The 13,356-nt window shown below is 40.3% G+C and overlaps 1 protein-coding gene across 1 annotated transcript; it reads left to right on the forward strand.

Moving 5' to 3' along the window:
* The first annotated feature begins 5,444 nt into the window (after positions 1 to 5,444).
* Positions 5,445 to 6,383, forward strand: LOC115514764 (putative olfactory receptor 2B8). The gene has a single exon (XM_030316942.1). It carries the CDS (start codon positions 5,445 to 5,447, stop codon positions 6,381 to 6,383), a length of 939 nt encoding a protein of 312 aa, XP_030172802.1.
* The last annotated feature ends 6,973 nt before the right edge of the window (positions 6,384 to 13,356 follow it).

A 13,356-nucleotide genomic window follows, 5' to 3' on the forward strand; every position in this document is an offset into this window, starting at 1 on the left:
AAGCAAAAGAGATCCTCTTTCTCCACATTCTGGCCAACATCTGTTGTTGCCTGAATTGTTAATGTTAGCCATTCTGACCGTTCTGGTGTCAGGTGGTATCTCATTGTGGTTTTGATTTGTATTTCCTTGATGATGAGTGATGTTGAGCATCTTTTTCATGTGTCGGTTGGCGATCTGGATGTCTTCTTAGGAGAAGTGTCTATTCATGTCTTTTGCCCATTTCTTCACTGGATCATTTGTTTTTTGGGTGCTGAGTTTGATAAATTCTTTGTAGATTTTGGATACTAACCCTTTAGCTGATATGCCTTTTGCAAATATGTTCTCCCATTCAGCCTGTTGCCTTTTAGTTTTGCTGTTTGTTTTCTTCGCTGTGCAGAAGCTTTTTATTTTGATGAGGTCCCAGTAGTTCATTTTTGCTTTTGTTTCCATTGTCTCCAGAGATGTGTTGAGTGAGAAGTTGCTGTGGCCAAGATCAAAGAGATTTTTGTCTCCTTTCTCCTCAAGGATTTTGATGGCTTCCTGTCTTACATTGAGGTCTTTCATCCATTTTGAGTTTATTTTTGTGTCTGGGGTAAGAAAGTGGTCCAGGTTCATTCTTCTGCATGTCACTATCCAGTTTTCCCAGCACCACTTGCTGAAGAGACTGTCTTTATTCCATTGGATAGTCTTTCCTGCTTTGTCAAAGATTAGTTGCCCATACGTTTGTGGATCCATTTCTGAGTTCTCTATTCTGTTCCACTGATCTGAGTGTCTGTTCTTGTGCCAGTACCGGACTGTCTTGATGATTACAACTTTCTAGTAGAGCTTGAAGTCTGGGATTGTGATGCGTCCTGCTTTGGTTTTCTTTTTCAAGATCACTTTGGCTATTCGGGGTCTTTCCTGGTTCCATACAAATTTTAGGATTATTTGTTCCAGCTCTGTGAAGAATGCTGGTGCTATTTTGATAGGGATTGCATTGAATATGTAGATTGCTTTGGGTAGTATCAACATTTTACCAATATTTGTTCTACCTATCCAGGAGCATGGAATCTTTTTCCATTTTTATTCTCTGTCTTTTTCAATTTCTTTCAAAAGCTTTCTATAGTTTCAGTGTATAGATTTTTCACTTCTTTGGTTAGATTTATTCCTAGGTATTTTATGGTTTTTTTTTTGTGAAACTGTAAATGGGATAGATTCCTTGATTTCTCTTTGTGTCACTTCATTGTTGGTGTTTAGGAATGCAACCGATTTCTGTGTGTTGATTTTATATCCTGAAACATTGCTGAATTCATGAATCAATTCTAGCAGTTTTTTGGTGGCATCTTTTGGGTTTTCCATATAGAGTGTCATGTCATCTGCAGAAAGTGATCTCTGTGGTCTATTCTGGAGAGTGTTCCATGTGCACTGAAGAAGAGTGTATATTCTGCTGCTTTAGGATGAAATGTTCTGAATATATCTGTTAAGTCCAACTGGTCCAGTGTGCCATTCAAAGACATTGTTTTCTTGTTGGTATTCTCTTTAGATGATCTGTCCATTGTTGTGAGTGGGGTATTGAAGTCTCCTCCTATGATGGTATTACTATCGGTGAGTTTCTTTATGTTTGTGATTAATTGATTTATATAGTTGGGTGCTTCCACATTTGGCACATAAATATTTACAATTGTTAGTTCTTCTTGGTGGATAGACCCCATGATTACAATATAATGCCCTTCTGCATCTACTGATAGAGTCTTTATTTTAAAGTCTAGATTGTCTGATATAAGTATGGCTACTTCGGCTTTCTTTTGTTGACCATTAGCATGATAGATGGTTCTCCATCCCCTTATTTTCAATCTGAAGGTGTCTTTAGGTCTAATGTGTGTCTCTTGTAAACAGGATATAGCTGGGTCTTGTTTTCTTATTCATTCTGTTACGCTATGTGTTTTGATTGGAGCATTGAGTCCATTGACATTTAGAGTGAGTACTGAAAGATATGAATTTATTGCCGTTATGATGCTTGTAGAGTTGGAGTTTCTGGTGGTGTTCTCTGCTCCTTTCTAATCTTTGTTGCTTTGGGTATTTATTTATTTATTTATTGTATTTTTTTCATTGTTTCTTGCCTCAGAGAGTCCCCCTTAAAATTTCTTGCAGGGCTGGTTTAGTGGTCACAAACTCCTTTAATTTTTGTTTGTCTGGGAAACTTAATCTCTCCTTGTATTTTGAATGACAGCCTTGCTGGATAAAGATTTTTTGGCTGCATAGTTTTGTGATTAAGCACAATGAATATATCCTGCCACTCCTTTCTGGCCGGCCGAGTTTCTGTAGATAGGTCTGCTGCAAACCTGATCTGTCTTCCCTTGTAGGTTAGGGACTTTTTTTCCCTTGCTGCTTTCATGATTCTCTCCTTGCCTGAGTAATTTGTGAATTTGACTATGATATGCCTTGTTGAAGTTGGTTTCGGTTGAATTTAATGGGAGTCCTCTGTGCTTCCTGTATTTTGATGTCTGTGTCTTTGCCCAGGTTAGGAAAGTTTTCCACTATTATTTGTTCACATCACCTTTCGACCCCTATTTCTCTCTCTTCCTCTTCTGGGACCCCTATCATTCTGATGGTCCTTTGAATGGTCACTGATTTGTCTAATTCTTAAATCATGCTCTTTTACCTTAATCTCCCTCTTTTCTTCTGCTTCATTATTCTCTATAGTTTGTCCTCTCTATCGCTGACTCTCTGTTCTGCCTCATCCATCCTTGCTGCCGCTGCATCCATCTCTAATTGCAGCTCACTCATAGCATTTTTAATTTCATTCTGGCTATATTTTACTCCCTTTTATCTCTGCAGAAAGGGATTCTATTTTTTTTCAATATATGAAGTTTATTGTCCAATTGGTTTCCATACAACACCTAGTGCTCATTCCAAAAGGTGCCCTCCTCAATACCCATCACCCACCCTCCCCTCCCTCCCTCCCCCGATCAACCCCCAGTTTGTTCAGAAAGGGATTCTAATCTATTTTTTACTCCAGCTAGTATTCTTGTTATTGTGATTCTAAATTCTGGTTCAGACAACTTGCTTGTATCTGTGTTGGTTAAATCCCTGCCTGTCGTTACTTCGTGCTGTTTCTTTTGGGGTGTATACCTTTATTTTGTCATTTTAAAGGGAGAACAGGAATTAATGAAGTAGAAAAATTAAAATGTAAATTTAAAAACTATTAAAATTAAAAAATTAAAAACACACACAAATTGAATAAATGATGCTAGATCCTAGGTGTGTTTTGGTCTGGGTGTTGAAAGTGGTTTGACAGATTAGAGAGAAAAAAAGGGGGGGAAGGAAATCGTTTGAGAATTTGTAAAAATGAATACACTGAAGTAGACTTAAATGAGATGATGGGCATAAAATAGAATTTGAAAAAATATACCCAAAGTAAATAATATAGTAGAAAAAATAAAGAAAAATATTTTTAATAAAAATTAAAAATAAAAATGAATGTTTCTTTTTCTATATTCAAGAAAAAGAAATGAAATGAAAGAGAGAAAAAAGAAACAAGAAAAAAAAGAAATTGTTTGAAAATTTGAAGCAGTGAATACACTGTATTAGACTAAATAAAATGATGGAAGTAAAATAGAATTTGAAAAATTTACATAAAAGCACACATATGGTATAAAAATTAAAGAAAAATATTTTTAATAGAAATTGAAAGTAAAAATGAAGTTTTTCTCTTTCTGCATTCAAGAAAAAGAAACGAAAAAGGGAAAAAAGTGAAAAAAAAGGAGATCATTTGAAAATTGGAAAAGTTGAATACACTGAAGTAGACTAAAATAAAATGATGGATGTAAAGTAGAATTTGAAAAAATTTAGACAAAAGTAAAAAATATAGTAATAAAAATTCATGAAAAATATTTTTAATAAAAATTGAAAATAAAAATGAATGTTTTCTCTTTCTGTATTCAAGAAAAAGAAGTGTAAAAGAGGATAAAAAAGAAAGAAAGAAAATTGAATAGATGGACCTGCTAAGAGATTGAAGTAGGACTGAAACTACTTCGTTTTCCCTTAGAGGTCAGTCCCTGTAGCTCTTTATATTCCTTAAATTAATCTGGTGGTGAGGTTTTGTTCTTGAAGAGCAAAGTTCGCCCAGTTGGGCAGGGCTTGGTGTAACAGCTCCGCTCTCCACTAGATGGCGCTGCTAGACTACTGGGGTGGATTGTGGCAGCGCTCATAGGTGCATATGCGCATGGGCAGGAATGGTGAAAATGGCGCCACCCAGCTACCCAGTCTGTTCTCCCAGAGCAGCAATCACACACCAGTCCTCTGTCTTCAGCTCTGTCCACTCCCCGCTTTCTCACTCTCCGTGACCAGGCCCCAGGCAGCACCTCTCTCCCGAGTTTTGTCTCAGATGCGGCTGTTTTCCCTGGCCCCTTACTTCCGAAGGACTGCGGCCTTGAAACATTCAGCCCCTCTGCGAGAGGGTCTCACTGAGAAAGGGCTGAATGAGCAATGGCTGAATGTCAGCTGCACCCAGGAACGCCCACTGGACTCTGCTGTTGTTGGTGCCCCGAGACTGTGGCCAGGTGCCAGCCCACCCCTAAGAAAAATTGCGAGACAGTGTAGCCTCAGTGTTTCAGGGACCATGGAAAATCGCAACACACATCTGGCACCAGGCTTTGCCTTCAACAAGCTTGCCCCAGAATCAGTGAACATGGCTGCCTTCCGGGGTCTGCTGGGACCAGGTGGCTTCAACAGTCTCTACCAAATATCCTTCCAGCAGTGGAACCGCATTTCCCCGTGTGGCCTGGGAATCTCCCAGACCCCACTCTCCTCCTGGGGATTCACCTTTCCCACCAGAGCACTGCCACGTATCGAGCTGCAGCCTTTGCGCTCCCCTTGTTTAAAGTCTTAATGGAATTTAAACCCTCTCCTTTCTCCTTTCTCCCTTTTTACTTTAGTCCCGGCGGCTGCTTCCAATTTTCCACTTTCCTCCAGCTGCTTTTGTGGAGGGGTGCTTTTCCTGTATTCTCCGCCCCCACCCCCCGCAGTCTCCATCCTCTCTCTGCTCGCAAAAGCACCTCCCTTCCTGCACCTTCTCGTTCCCCAAGTTCACTTCTCCATGCCACGTACCTGCTGAATTCTGTGCTTCAGGTTGTGCAGATTGTTGTGTTAATCCTCCAGTCAGTTTTCTAGGAGTGTAGGATGGTTTAGTGTTAGTCTGGCTGTATTTCATGGATATGAGACACACAAAAAACTTCCATGCTGTTTCGCCATTTTGACTACTCTCCTCATTAGTGATTGACTTTTTATGGTAATGTGGAACGAAAGTGGAACTAATTGATCAATGTAATGAGTACACCATTTATTCAAATAGTTACTTATAAAATGCCATGACCAGTCTTATAACATGATAATTCCACCTCCTGCCAACTTTTGATTTTTTTTGAAGATTTCTCTTAAAAATTGCTAAATGCTTGATCTTGACAGGAATCAGGTGGTACAAAAGGATGGACCCGAAAAATGGAAGTTCTTTCACTGGCTTTATCCTGCTGGGTTTCTCTGACCGGCCTCAGCTGGAGCGAGTCCTCTTTGTGGTTCTTCTGATCTTCTATCTGCTCACCCTGCTGGGAAACACAACCATCATTGCGTTGTCCCGCCTGGACCCACACCTGCAGACTCCCATGTACTTTTTCCTGTCCAACCTAAGCTTTCTGGACCTGTGTTACACGACCAGCACTGTTCCTCAACTGCTGGTTCATCTCAGGGGAGCAGACAAGTCTATCTCCTTTGGTGCCTGTGTAGCTCAGCTCTTCGTCTCTCTATGGTTGGGATCCACAGAATGCATTCTGTTGGGGGTGATGGCAGTTGACCGCTATGCAGCCATATGCAGGCCCTTGCACTACACAGTGATCATGCACCCCCGTCTCTGTGCCCTGATGGCTTCTGCATCGTGGTTCATTGGTTTTGGCAACTCCTCGTTGCAGACGGTGCTCACCTTCCTTGTACCACTTTGTGGGAGAAATAAAATAGACCACTTCTTTTGTGAGGTCCCCCCACTGCTCAAGCTTGCTTGTGTTGACACCACTGTGAATGAGTCTGAGCTCTTCTTTGTCATTGTGATCATTCTCCTCATACCTGTGGCATTAATCACATTCTCCTATGGTCGAATCGTCAGGGCAGTGTTAAGAATAAAGTCAGCCGCAGGACAGAGGAAAGCCTTTGGGACATGTGGGTCCCACCTCACGGTGGTTTCCCTTTTCTACGGCACGGCGATCTATGCTTACCTCCAGCCCAGCAACAACTACTCCCAGGATCAGGGCAAGTTCATTTCTCTCTTCTACACCATCGTCACCCCCATGGTCAACCCCTTCATATATACCCTGCGGAACAAGGATGTGACGGGAGCAATGAGGAAGGTGTTCTGTGGGGGCTATGACTCCAGATGACTGGGGGGCAAGACCCTCTGATGGAAGAATTTGAGTTCAGAGTCTTTATGCTTTTGTGTCCTGCATGTGTCATCCAACATTTTTTCTGACAACTCTCAAAGAGATTTTCTTATCTCCTTCTTTCGTGCAAGTGAGTGTTCAAACTCTGAGTTCATGGATTCATTGCAGCCTCCAGAGATTCTGATTTAGAGCATCTGCATCATATTATTATTTCAAAAACCTCCACAAGATTTTGTTATTTCACTCCCTTTTGGGAGCACTATTTCTTTCCTAATTGCAAACAGACATCTACACACATATGATAAAACCACAGCCAATCAGAATATGTTCCACCGATACAGTGTCAGAAACATTAATATATTAAATTTGTTTTAATGCTTGTATATTTATTTTGAGAGAGAGAGAGACAGAGACAGAGACAGAGAACAGAAGTGAACGAGAGGCAGAGAGAGCCAAAGAGAGGGACAATCCCAAGGTGGATCTGCGCAGCCGGCACAGAGTTCCATTAAGGGTTGGAACTCACAAACTATGAGATCATGACCCCAGCCAAAATCAAGATTTGGATGCCTAACTGACTGAGCCACCCAAGCACACCAGAAATATTAATATTTTAGTATTTTCTAGCAATTGCTGGAGGCATATTCCTTTTTCTTGTATTTTGATCATGGCTTTGATTGAAGGTCCATAAGTTGACTGTATCACAGCTCTTTCACACAAGTAGGTGGGACAACAGTGTAAAAAAACTTTTAGGTCAAAGAAAAACCTACTAACATCAATCCTGATAAAGCCATTCAGATCTCAGGCCCTCGTGTGACCTCACAGGAATGACAATGGTTTTATGTGGCCTTCATGTCTCAGAGGGGGAGGGTGGGATGCATACCTGCCAGTGACACTGAGAACTTGAGATGGTAACATGCCAGGTGGTGCTCACATGTCATTATGTGCAGAGTCAGAGAAGCACCAATGTGCAGTGTGCACGTTGGTGAGATTCAGTTCGTGAGTCAACCTGCTCATTAGAAATGACTTTTGGGGACATTATCATGGAGGAACAATACATGACCCAAGTCCTATTTCATATTCTACATATTTTACCTATAGTAACACAGGAAACGTTTTAAAGGGTAAAATATATTTAGATCCTCTTTTCATACCATTTTCAAATTCTTTTATCCAGGCTTCAAGTGATCAAGGCTTTTATATCTCACATCCTCCAAGGGCCCCATATATTTGAATGCAGCAACATACTATGAAAATATGGGAAATGAATACTATTTCCAGGAAATCCCATGTCATGTGCAGATTGCTCAGATTCCCCAGGAGGAAACTTAAACAAAATAAAATTGTATGTTAATTGTAAAAAAATCTCCATATGTCTTATCTTTACAAGTAGCCATCTCATTATGAAATAAGTGTTATACAATTCTGAGTGATGAGTAAGAAATAGAAACATCCCATAACAAGTGAATGTGACATTGTAGTCTTTCTTTTATTTTTCAATGTATTAATTTTTTTTTTTTATTGCATCCAAGTTACTTAACGTATGGTGCTATAATGATTTCGGGAGTAGATTCCAGTGATTCATCCCACACATGGAATACCCAATGCTCATGCCGACAAGTGTCCTCCATAAAGACCCTTGCCCAATTAGCCCATTCCCCTACCCAAAACCCCTGCAACAACCTCAGTTTGTTCTATGTATTTAACAGTCTCTTATGTTATGTCCTCGTACCCATTTTCATATTATTTTCCTTCCCTACCTTATGGTCACCTGTTTTCTGTCTTAAATTCAACATATGAGTGAAGTCATATGATATTTGTTTTTCTATGACTAATTTCACCTAGCATAATGGGCACTTCTGTATCCTTGGGATAAATACCTGGTAGCACTACTGCTGGGTCATAGGGTATTTCTGTTTTTAATTTTTTCAGGAACCTACATACCGATTTCCAGAGTGGCCGCACCAGTTAGCATTCGCACCAGCAGTGCAGGAAGGTTCCTCTTTGTACTCTCGCCAATATCAGTTCTCTCATTCTTGGATCATGCTCTTTTGCCTGTTTCCTTCTTTTTTCTTTTTAAAAAGTTTTTTTAATACTTATTATTCAAGAGGGAGACGAGGCAGAGAGAGAGAGTATGATATACCCTGAAACAGGCTGCAGGAGCTGAGCTGTCAGCAAAGATCCTGACACAGGGCTCAGACTCATGGACCTTGAAATAAAGACCTGAGCCATCTCTGGAGGCAAGGGAAATAGAAGCAAAAATGAACTATTGATTCATAATGAACTCCAGATAAAAAGCTTCTGCACAGTGAAGGAAACAATCAGCAAAACTAAAAGGCAACCAATGGAATGGGAGAATACTTTTGCAAATGACCTATCAGATAATGGGATAGTATCCAAAACCTATAAAGAACTTATCAAACATAACACCCAAAAAAACAAATAACCAAGTGACGAAATGGGAAAAGACACGAATAGACACTTTTCCAAAGAAGACATCCAAATGGCCCACAGACACATGAAAAAATGCTCCATATCACCCATCATCAAGGAAATAGAAAGTAAAACCACAATCAGATATCCCCTCATGACTGCGAGAATGGCTAAAGTCAACACCTCAGGCAACAACAGATGTTGGCAAGGATTTGGAGAAAGAGGATCTCTTTTGCACTGCTGGTGGGAATGCAAACTGGTGCAGCCTCTCTGGAAAACAGTATGGAGGGTCCACAAAAAGTTAAAAATAGAACTACCCTAAAATACAGCAATTGCGCTGCTAGGTATTTATCCAAGGGATACAAGTGTGCTGGTTCAAAGGGGCACATGCACCCCAATGTTTATTGCAGCACCATCAACAATAGCCAAATTATAGAAAGAGCCCAAATATCCATCAACAGATGAATGGATAAAGAAGATATATGCAATGGAGTATTACTCAACAATCAAAAAGAATGAAATCTTGCCATGTGCAGCAACGTGGATGAGGGTATTACGCTAAGTGAAATAAGTCAGAGAAAGACAAAATTCGTATAACTTCACTGATATGAGAAGTTTAAAGTACAAAACAGATGAACATAAAGGAAGGGAAGCAAAAGTAATGTAAAAACAGGGAGGAGGGCAAAACATAAGAGACTGGTAAATACAGAGAACAAACTGAGGTTGCTGAAAGGTTGTGGGAGCGGGGATGGGCTAAATGGGCAAGGGGCATTAAGGAAGACACTTGTGATGAGCACTGGGAGTCATGTGTAGGAGATGAATCACTGGCTTCAATTCCTGAAATCACTGTTGCACTATAGGCTCACAATGTGGATGTAAATTAAAATATATATATTTATTTTAAAAAGATTTGGAATTTGATTGCAGAGACTAGCTGAGTTTCAAAAAACCCATGGACGTTGTATTTAAAAAATAGATACGTAAAAATTTATTTCAGTTAATCGTTAAAACCCTCAGGTACAAACTGAACAGTGTTTTAGAGGATTTAAGACTTTTTCCCCATAACTATATTGGAAGTTTGGTAGAATTTGGTTGCCCTCCTTTATATTCATGCTAAAGATTAGAATGTGCTTCATTATTAGCTCTGTGATCCAATATAAGGTCATTATGAATGAGATTGAATGAAGAATTTATTCACATATTTAAAATTAAAATTAAGTAAGGGAATAGATTCTTCCTTACATATTTATATGTATATATTTTGGTCAGTTATGAGGAAAAAATCTCTAGTGTTCTATAAAACATGTAGGTCATTCACAGATGGGAGCTAAGGTATCTGGGGAGGTCTAGGGAGTTACTTGTCCTCTAAGAGATACGTGAACTAATAGAAGAGACAGATTAGGTCTGTCTGGCATTGTCCTCCACAGTCATTGTCCCTGAGGATTGCCATGTCTGGGCAGCTCAGTGACAAGGGCTCATTAAGAGTGTGGGACATCCTTTCCCAGTAGACATCAGCGGAGGAAGGGACTTGGTTCTGTGTGCCAGCCCAGCCACAGCTCAGAGTCACGGCACCCTCTCGCCTGCTCGTAAGGGTCTCAGAGTCACAGAGGCAGGTCATTGTATTCGGGAAACCATACTGAGAGTTTGTGACTGCCTTCATCTTCTACCTCCGAGAGCCAGAGTGCAGATCTCTGGTGTCACATGAGGACGTGTGAAGTCATCCTGAGAAAGTGTCCTTTTGCTTCAGAAAAACGTACGGATGCCCCAGTGCTGGTAGAGTCAACCTTTGCGTTTCCTGCAGGCACTGATTCTACATGTCTGCGTTCCTGTTCCCAGAAGTGAATTTAGGCACTAACTTGGAATGAGGTAGGGAAATAGCTTAGATCCAACAGAGGAGGTGAGAGAAGGTGAGTAAAATGGAACGAAGTCTCTGTGTTGCTCTAGAAATTGGCAAATTGGGTTATTTTCAGATGCAAATGTTCTTGAAACAAAAATGCTAAATGGTTTGCATGTATGGTCAGTTGTCTAAAGGAACCGACTATGGAAAGTTGTCAAATAATATAACTAAATTTAATTGTTCATTAGAAATGCCACCAAGTCATCCCTAGACTTTTCATTCTATTTCAGTACATTCATTATACCTCCGGATGCATGTGTGGAAAATTATTAAATATTCACGTTTAGTGATAATAAAATGTGCCCTTTCTGCATAAGTGTACAAGTATTAGATTACATGCTCCCATGCTTTCTCTTTGGTTCCTTACTGTCTGTGAAATGGGATAATATTTGTCCCCTATGCAAAAACTCATTATGAGTATTTATATTTTCTAAATGCTCATTTTCTCCCTTATGGGTTACCACAATATCTAAAATATACATGGAGATTTTAAATGGTATGTTGAAAATTACAACAGGGAAATTCCATATTGTGAATATTATCTCAATGCATCTTTATGTTGACTTTATTGTTAACAAGGTATGATGATCACTCATGGGAATACAAATACCAATATGAAAGAGACAAAGTTATGAAGATAGTTGAATGTTCATTCATTTATCATTGCCACTCGAGACCACATTGTCAAATGACAACTTGTGTGCATGTGTTTGTGTGTATGTGTGTGTGTGTGAGTGCGTGTGTGTGTTCCCGTGTGTGTGTGAAAGCACTGAGGTGATGTGTAAAGTAGACCAGGTCCTGTCCTTCTATTCTTGGACACGATCATGAGTGGACTCTTGTATGAACACTGTTGGTGACCTGCCCAGAAGCTCTTTACCTACAGGGGCTCTAATCCAAACCCTACTTGGTATGAGTTTGGGCTCCAGAGTTCACGGCCATTCCTTTCATGAGAAAATTTCCCTCAGCTGAAAGGGAGCCACATTGCCAGGCGGTCTGGGGAACTGGTGGGGGCAGCTCATAGCCAGTGACAGACTATGGGATGGATAGAAGGTGCCAATGCCAAGGCAGGACTGCGATTCATGCTCCAGAGCTGTGCTGTCCAATACTTTAGTAAGTAGCCACATAAGCTGCTTACATTTAATTCATTAAATTAGATAAAATATAAAATTCAATGTCTCAGCTAGGACATTTAAATGCTCAACTATGACAGGTGGAGAGTGGGCATAGTACTGGACAGTGAGGACAGAGTATTTCTACCATCACAGATGGATGGTTCTGCTGGAGAGTTCTGGCCAGCTTCTCATGGGATCAGGCTCCTGCTGTTCCACTGGAGACCACATCCTTGCTTAGCAACATTCTCTGCTGTCTTCCTTCCCTCACCCCGTTTATCCCGAGAGCATTCCCTGAATAAACAACACGCCCTGGAAATCCTACTTCATCGTCTTCTTCCAGAGAACCTGCCCTACAGCCCTGTCAGTGTTCATCACCTCTGTCATTTCCTATGTAGTGATGGCTGTATCCCATCATTTGCTCATCCTCCCTCGTCATCAGGGGCCTGTTCTCATATGTCTGAGGTCAGCTCAGACCCATGAGACAGAAGCATCAAGAAAGCAACAGTGATTCATTCGTAGCACTGAGGCTACGGAAATCTTGCCCCCACTTTTTCAGGATTCATTCAGGAACCGGATAGGGCAGCGTGTGTATGTCAAATATATCACTGAATGTTATATATTTGAAATGTCTTAAATAGAGACATTATCCTGAGATCTTTTCCTTTAAGATGTGTAGTGTGCATAGACTAGTATCTAGTCTTGTGGACGTATGTATTCTTCCACTAAAACTTACACTTGTATGTCAGCATTGAGCTATTATGGTAATTGGAAATTCCTACTCCATCACCGTATGTGTGTCAGTACTAAGCATTTAACCTCTCACATTTGATGCATTTCTCTTAGTTATTATTGTAACACTGTGTTCTTCTGAGATGTCATTTGAATTATATACTTTTCTGATGTGAATTACTACATAGATTGGCAGTGTCTTTGTAGCTTCTGTTAATTTTTCTTTTCACTAATAACATTTCTTTCTCTCCATCTATAATGTGTAGTTTTTTTCAAGTATTTATCTTTCATATGGAAATTAATAATATAGGTGTAATCTATCACTGGGCTTTCCTGTACTGTGTCATATCATGATAGTTGCCAGGGACACATACTTTGCTCCTGTGCCCAGGAAGGACATGTTCACTATTTCCAGCCAGTTTTATTTATATAGTTTGTCTCAGATGAATCAACGCATCTTACTGCATTTATTTGTTTCATGCTACCAAACACAGTGATGGTTCTTTGTCTAATTACAGCATTCTTCAAATTTTAAAAATGTGTACTTGGTTTTGAGAGATAGAAAGACTGAGTGCGAGCAGGGGAGGGGCAGAGAGAGAAGGAGGCACCGAATCTGAAGCAGGCTTCAGGCTCCAAGCTGTCATCATGGAGCCCAAAGTGGGGTTTGAACCCATGAACTGAAAGATCATGACTTGAGTTGACGTGGGCGCTTAACCGACTTAGCCACCTGGGTGCCCCCAATTACAACATCTTTTTAAATGTGGTGAGAAGGAAATGAAATGAAATTTCCCATTAACCGCAGTGG

The sequence above is a fragment of the Lynx canadensis genome, chromosome B2 (genome assembly GCF_007474595.2).
Source record: "Lynx canadensis isolate LIC74 chromosome B2, mLynCan4.pri.v2, whole genome shotgun sequence".
Lineage (NCBI taxonomy): Eukaryota > Metazoa > Chordata > Mammalia > Carnivora > Felidae > Lynx > Lynx canadensis.